This window comes from Nilaparvata lugens, chromosome X (assembly GCF_014356525.2).
Source record: "Nilaparvata lugens isolate BPH chromosome X, ASM1435652v1, whole genome shotgun sequence".
NCBI classification, from domain to species: Eukaryota; Metazoa; Arthropoda; class Insecta; order Hemiptera; family Delphacidae; genus Nilaparvata; species Nilaparvata lugens.
The window spans coordinates 28,617,757-28,625,926 of NC_052518.1; the positions used below are offsets into that span (position 1 = coordinate 28,617,757).

The 8,170-nt window shown below is 32.2% G+C and overlaps 1 protein-coding gene across 2 annotated transcripts in view; it reads right to left on the reverse strand.

Annotated features, from left to right (window-relative positions):
- LOC111049810 overlaps window positions 1-2,644 on the reverse strand; it is an 81,179-nt gene extending 78,535 nt beyond the window's left edge. The window contains exon 1 of one of the 2 annotated variants that reach the window (XM_022335982.2): window positions 2,328-2,639. In XM_022335982.2, the coding sequence (XP_022191674.1) occupies window positions 2,328-2,463 (136 nt within the window). In that variant the 5' untranslated portion in view covers window positions 2,464-2,639. Of the gene's footprint in view, window positions 1-2,327 lie in introns of both variants that reach the window. The other variant, XM_039443124.1, reaches the window with a different exon arrangement.
- Between the last annotated feature and the right edge of the window lie 5,526 nt (window positions 2,645-8,170).

Sequence of the window (8,170 nt, forward strand, 5' to 3'; positions counted from 1 at the left end):
TCTAAATCACTGTTGACCACTTTTCAAAAAATCCAATATTCATGCTTATGATACTAGGAAAAAAACCACATTGATATTCCATATCAACGTCTTGTCATAAGCATGAAACACTATAACTGCAACGGCTTGAGATGGTACAATAAGTTGCCATTGGATATTATATGTTGTGAAAACATTGTTATTTTTTTTAATTACTTTTTGTGTGGCTGGTTTTGATACCATTCTTGTTTGACCAAGTTTTTCGATTCTACTTGATGTAATTCTACTTTATGACTTTTACCTATAAATGTATTACTATGACTTTGTCAATCACCTATATTGGTCTATGACAATAAAACTTATAATTATTTATAGTCCTCTTTTGATGGTAAATCTTGAGATACATAATTCAGCAAAATTTTCTAATACAAAAGGTGAGTTTCATTACTCAAGTTTACTTTAATTAAAGTTCTGAATAAAAAAAATGTATATATTTAGAAAATTTAAAATTCGAAGTCAAGCCTACAAGAACAGAGACTTGAATCTTCTATACCAATGTAGACTCTCCTTTTGTAGATTCAATTTTTGTAGATGTTGAACATGTTTGACTTTTGGTTTCAACTTAAATCTTGAAGGTACAATCCAACCTACTAATGGTAAAATCATTAGATAAAAATTGGGTATTTATATGAAACGGGCACAGCAGGTATTTCAAAAGAAATAAACTTACTCACTCTATTCAAATATTAAAGTAATAAATTATTAAAGTTTGATTCTTCTAAACTATTAACATTTTTATTTTGGTTTAGTCACGAATCTAGTTTCATAAAAACATTTATAATCATTATTTATAAAAAATAATTATACTATAAGGCCTAGTAATAATTATATTATTACTAAGAATCATGGAGCAGTTTTTACCGAACGTGGCTTCAATGAATCTTTTTTTTGGATGTCTGTTGTAGCCAGGGATGGTGAAACATTTTTGAAGTTGATGGAAGAGTGGATCTTGCCTGGTTCAACGATAATTAGAGGGTGTATCAATCCCTCAATATAGACCTTTATAATCACCTCACAGTCAAACACTACTTCAATTTTGTTGATCCGAACAACCAGGCTCACACTAACACCGCTGAAAGGGCTTGGCGAGAGGTGCGAGGGACCATACCTAGCTTTGGTGTGAGAAAAGACCACTTCCCTGGCTACCTGTCTGAGTTCCAGTTTAAAGAAATGGTGAAGGTGCTATTGTGAATTTTGAAGATGCTGCCATTGTTATATCTTCTCTTATGGCGGCAGTGGAATTGTATGTCCCCACGCACTAGTAAGTCTGTAAAGGATTGATTAGGGTTGTACGAGCATGAAGATTTGGTTGGGATTGGTTTGGTGAGATTAGCTTCTCCTTTAGCATTTGAGGTTTGAGCGTTAAACAGTGAGCTGACACTATAGTATCAGAGATGTTTTGGGAAAAAAATATTGAAAATTTCAAAAAAAAAAATAGTGAAGAATAGGCCTACTGGTGCGTCCGTTCGGTATGGTATAACTTAATTACCAAAAATTGTTGTCAGTCAATGTAGAATGTATAAAAGTAAAAACAGCCAATTTTAACCTTCCGGTAATCGCGCCCTATTCAATCACACGAGCACTCGCGTGTTGTATTTTTTACAACATACAATTTTCCAAGTGTTATGTACTCTTTTTCCTGTTAAAACATATTAATTAATTGTATAATTACTTTTTCCATCTTCTTGGATTATTTTACGCGAATGAACATTTGGATGATTACCATTTCATAGCCCAATAAGGTATATCAAGCAAAGCCATCAATTCTGTGTTATTGGTTCGTTTACAGTCTTTTCCTAGCTTATGCAGAGTGCGACTTATGCACTGTCGCGACTAAATGACACCTAAAGACTGAACCATTGCTCGGTTGATACTGCAACTCAGTGGAGTGATGGGGGGAAAGTTTTGGAATGCATAGGTGACTCATTCACTGATACCACCCCATTCAATAGTTTTGTGCAGTAAAAAAAACTGACACTGTTGTACTTTTTACAACAGCGCGACTGCCGGAAGGTTAAAAGTATGAAAAATAGGAAGAACATTTTGCGATTAATTGGATTTTTCACGTTATTATTATATACTTTCGAGGTTATGAATACTTGAATTGAAGTTTTAAAAAACGCCCATTTTACTCAAACTTTAAAAAACTTGAATTCATTCACGCAAGCTCATTCAGTGAAAAATAATGCTGAACTTCAAATAGGTACCTAATAGGCTACCATGTTTTGAATTCAACAAAAATCTGATCATGAAATCATAATTTGGTTGAAAAATCACACATAACTTACCATAAATTCTCATCATATTGGCTTCCCTCAACACGCTTTTCTCATTTAGATCTTTATCACGTATTCTTACTTTAAACTGCCTGCCGTTTTCTCGTTCCAATTCAGAATATAATCTTTTACGTGTTACTATTGACATAATGTGAAAGAGATTGTTTCTGGTTTATAATTGTAGTCTTCTTAAGTAAGTAAGTAGTTGAAATAGAATTCACAATCACTGGAACTATGAATTTGAAATTTTAACAGACAATAATATTATAGTTTTCAACGTTTTAACCTGAAACATGACTGTGACCACAGAGAAGAAAGCAGAGGACACAGCAGCTTCTTTTTGTCACAGATACAGAGTAACGGCCAGCATTGGTCACAGTTATCACATAGTTATTCAAAAGTATTTTTTGAGTATCTATAGTGAGGTCCACATTATAATGGTAGTGTGTGATTTACAATGGTGTTGCTATCCTTGTGTACCTATCATACAACAAAGCAGATAGCGCTATCTCTTTCACCCATTGCAAGGTTGCCACATCGTTTATCAACAATGTAGAAATTCAACTAATTGACAAAATAGGGTTAAGGGTTAGGTTTTATTTAGGTTACATTTAATAATGTTTCATAAGGATAGGTTAGGTTTCTGCTTTGGAATTGCAATATGCTAGAAGGGACTAGGGTCCAGGTAGAGTTATGTTTTTTGTTGTTTCAAAGGTTTTATTTAGGTTACATTTAATAATGTTTCATAAGGATAGGTTGGGTTTTTGCTTTGGAATTGCAATATGCTAGAAGGGGCTAGGGTCCAGGTAGAGTAATGTTTTTTGTTGTTTCTAAGGTTTCATTAAGGTCATATTTAATAATGTTTCATAAGGATAGGTTAGGTTTTTGCTTTGGAATTGCAATATGCTAGGAGGGGCTAGGGTCCAGGTAGAGTAATGTTTTTTGTTGTTTCAAAGGTTAAAGGATAGGTTAGGGGGTTAGGAGTTTGCTCTGAAATCCAAAGTATTGAATGTGAAAGAGCTAGGGGTTGGGTTTTTTCAAGTTATATTTAATAATGTTTCATGAGGCAAGGTTAGGATTTTGCTTTAAAATTGCAATATGCTAGAAGGGGGTAGGGTCCAGGTAGAGTTATGTTTTTTGTTGTTTCAAAGGTGAAAGGATAGGTTAAGGGGTTAGGAGTTTGTTTTGAAATCCAAATTATTGAATGTGAAAGGGTTAGGGGTTGGGTTTTTTCAAGTTATATTAATAATGTTTCATGAGGCAAGGTTAGGATTTTGCTTTAAAATTGCAATATGCTAGAAGGGGGTAGGGTCCAGGTAGAGTTATGTTTTTTGTTGTTTCAAAGGTGAAAGGATAGGTTAAGGGGTTAGGAGTTTGTTTTGAAATCCAAATTATTGAATGTGAAAGGGTTAGGGGTTGGGTTTTTTCAAGTTATATTTAATAATGTTTCATGAGGCTAGGTTAGGTTTTTGCTTTAAAATTGCAATATACTAGAAAGGGCTAGGGTACAGGTAGAATTATAGTTTTTGATATTCAAAGGTGAAAAGATAGGTTAGGGGGTTGGATTTTTGCTTTGAAATTGCAATATGCTGGAAGGGATTATGGGTTTTTACTAAGATTTATGTTTATTAATGTTTTAAATATAAAAGGGGAGGTTGGGGGGTTAGGTTTTGGCTTTGAAATGACAATATGCTGACTTAGTTGTAGTGTTTTTTAACATTAGTTAAATAACAACCGTTATATTTTATTAATTATATTATTGAAAAGTACTCTTTCTTTTATTACATGAAATCATGATAATATGATGAATATTAAATCGAATTCAATGATAAATCATCATTGGATAATAATATCTGTTGGAATATAATAATTCATGTAAAACTATATTTTGTAGGTATTATTTCTAGTGTAATGTCAAAATTATTTATGTGTTTGAACAACTATGTTGGTAGCACTGTCATGGTGATTAAAAACGCAGTTGGTATGTAAAATCGTTTTCTTTGTGAGTTTCCCTCAACTCTTTATTATTTAAAAGTAAAACTAAAACTTTATCAGGTTATGGGCCCAGATAATGGCCAAAAACGTAAAAACAAGTAAAAAGTTTAATCTTGAAACAAGTAAAACATGAAAAGTGATTATTGGTTTTTCTCTTAAAATAATAGTAAAAGATAAACTCAAAATGGTGACGATGGACGGGGAGAACTATGTGCATAAGCTGAAGGATGCAGATTCATTCACTATGTGGGAATTTGAAATTAAAATATTACTTAAAGCTAAAGATCTGATGTATGTGGTAGATGGAAATGAAACTTCAGAACAACAGGGTGAAAGTGCTGATAAGATAAAGATTTTCAAAAACAAAGACGCAAAAGCTCAACATTACATCTTGATTATGCTGGACAATGATGTTAAAGTACATATTATGTTGTGTAATAGTGCCAAGGAAATGTATGACACATTTTAAAATTTATTTAAACGTGACACAACTCAACAAAAATGTGCTCTTCTTGTTATTTTGGAAGGGAATAAAAATAAGCAAGGTTTATATATGAAGTTCAATTAAAAGAAGAAATTAAAAATAATGTAACTATTGCAGAATATTCCAGTAAAATAGGTAATCATGACAAGGCTATAGTGAATCATATTTCTAAGAAGATTGACAAAGATTCTGAATCCAGTTTCTCAAATCATTCAGAAGCAATGAATTGGCATAGGAAATTAGGTCATATTGGTTTCAAGAATCTTGAAAAATTATCCAAAATTTCAGTAGGAATTCCATCAAATGTATTGGATATTTGTGAAGAGGAATTTTGTAATATTTGTCCAAAAGCCAAACAAGTAAGAAAACCTTTCAATTCCATAAGAAATAGAGCATCAAATTTTTTGCAAGTAATTCATTCAGATTTATGTGGTCCTATTGATCCACAAACTCATGATGGTAGAAATTATTTTTTGACATGTGCTGATGATTTCAGTCATTTTTGTAAAGTCTATTTGTTAAGATCTAAGAATGAAACTGCTACTTATTTGAAAGAATATGTATATGAAGCTGAAGCTCATTTCAATCTCAAAGTTGCTAAAATCAGGTGTGATAATGGTGGGGAATATGTATCTAATTGCTTGAAAAATTGGTGTAAATCACGGGGAATCGTGCTAGATTATACTATACCCTATTCACCCCAACTAAATGGAACTGCTGAACGAATGAACAGAACATTAATGGAAAAAGCAAGAGCATTAATTTTTTATTCAAATTTACCCAAAAGTATTTGGGGAGAGACTGTATTAACATCTGCCTATCTTATAAATCGTAGTCCAACTGTTAGTATTGATACAACACCTGCTGAAAAATGGTATGGTAGAGAACCGGATTTGAGTAAATTAAACATATTTGGTTCTAAAGTACATTCAAAAGTATTAGGTCCACTTAAAAAACTTGACAGCCGTAGCAAAGAGGCAATTTTTGTAGGATATGCCCCAAATGGTTATAGATTATGGGATCCAGTGAAAAAAAATATTTTCATCTCGAGAGATGTTTTGTTTAATGAAAAAGAAGAAATTTTCTATTCAAATTAAACTGTAAAAGACCAAAATGAAATGCTTGTAAAATGTAGACAAAATAGAAATTATTTAGAAAATCAGAGAGAACAAGAAAATGTACAAGAAGCAGAGATGATGAATGAAAGAAAACAAGAAGCAGAGATCAGGAATGAGATGAATGAAAGAAAACAAGAAGCAGAGATGATGAATGGAAGAGATAGTTATAGTTTGAGACCAAGAAATAATATAAGACTACCTGCTAGATACAATGATGGACAAGTAATGTTAACATTTATGGAATGCATGGAGAGTGAGGACAGAGAAAAATGGAAGGAAGCAATAAATAAAGAGAAAGAATCTTTGGAAAAGAATGATACTTGGAGTATTGTTGATGAAAAAGAAACTACAGGAAAGGAAATTTTAACAAGTAGGTGGGCATTCAAAGTAAAAGATAATGGGATATACAAGGCTAGGTTAGAAGTTAGAGGATGTCAACAGAAAGAAGGTTCAATCGATTTTAAAGATACTTTTAGTCCTGTTGTAGACAATGCATCATTAAGAATTTTGTTTTCAATTGCAGCGCAGGATAATTTGAAAATCCAAACATTTGATGTAAAAACTGCTTTTTTGTATGGGGAATTAGATGATGAAATTTTTATGAGAATTCCAGAAGGATTTGGTGATGAAGAAGGAAATGTATGTAGATTGAAGAAAGCCCTTTATGGATTAAAACAATCCCCTTCTCAATTGAATAAAAAACTAACTTCTTTTCTAAAGCAAGAAGGTTTACATCAACTAAAATCTGATCAATGCATTTTCAAAGACAGTTCAAATGAACTTTATTTAGCCATACATGTAGATGATGGAATTTTGATGAGCAAGGATGAAACTAAAATGAATAATCTATTGGAAAAATTAATGAAAAATTTTGAAATGACAGTAAATGAGAATCCAGCTAGTTATTCAGGTTTGGAAATAAGACAAAACAAAGAAGGCATTTTTGTAACACAGACAAGCTATTCTAAGAAAGTTCTTGAAAATTTTAGTATGACTGGCAGTAAATATCAAAATACACCCATAGTAAAAAATGACCAAATTGAAAAGCTTATAATAGATTTTCCCTATAGAGAGGCGGTAGGTAGTTTGCTATACTTAACTAACAAAACAAGACCTGACATGTCTTTTGCAGTCAACTATGAAAGCCGGTACTTAGATAACCCTAGTGCTAAAGATGTACATAATGTTAAGAGAACCCTAAGCTATCTAAATGGATCAAAAGATGTTGGTTTATTTTTTCCCAGTTGTAAGTCAAATGTATTAAAAGTTGAAGCATATTGTGATTCAGATTATGCTGGTGATCTAAATGATAGAAAAAGCACAAGTGGGTATGTTATATTGTTGGGAGGAGCACCAATTATTTGGAGCTCTAGAAAGCAACCAATTATTGCCTTATCCACAGCAGAAGCTGAGTATATTTCTGCTGCAGAGTGTTGTAAAGAATTAAAATATTTGAAGACTATTCTTTCAGAATTGACTAACAAAACTATAAATACAGTACTTAATGTGGACAATCAAAGTGCTATCAAGCTAATTAAATCAGGTCAAATGAACAGGAAAAGTAAACACATTGATGTCAGGTACCATTTTGTAAGCGAACAATTTCATAATGGCATGTTTGAAATAAAATATTGTTGTTCAGAAAAACAGCTAGCTGACATATTTACTAAACCATTATTGAGTAAGAAAATTTCGAAGTTTAAAGATACCTATGTTGGTGACTATGTAAAACAAGTAATACAAGTGATGACTTTCTAACAAGTAATTCTGATTAAAATCTTCATTATCATTTAAGAAATAACAATTTAGATGTAAACTGATTTTTTGTTAAAACATTTTGACATCAAGGAGGAGTGTTGGAATATAATAATTCATGTAAAACTATATTTTGTATTATTTCTATTGTAATGTCAAAATTTTTTATGTGTTTGAACAACTATGGTGGTAGCACTGTCATGGTGATTAAAAACGCAGTTGGTATGTAAAATCGTTTTCTTTGTGAGTTTCCCTCAACTCTTTATTTTTTGAAAGTAAAACTAAAACTTTATCAATATCAACATCAAAATGGAATGACGGCTCCAGTTATGGTGCTCGGTAACCATCATCACAAAGAACGTTACATTCAAAGAACTGACTAAATGGAACGGGAAATAACCGTTACCAACGCATGCGCGATACGGTGCTGTCTGAGTTCGAGAGTGGTTTGGAGGGGTCGCCTGAATTGGGAATATCTGGAACTCAAAATATCGAGTCGTCTT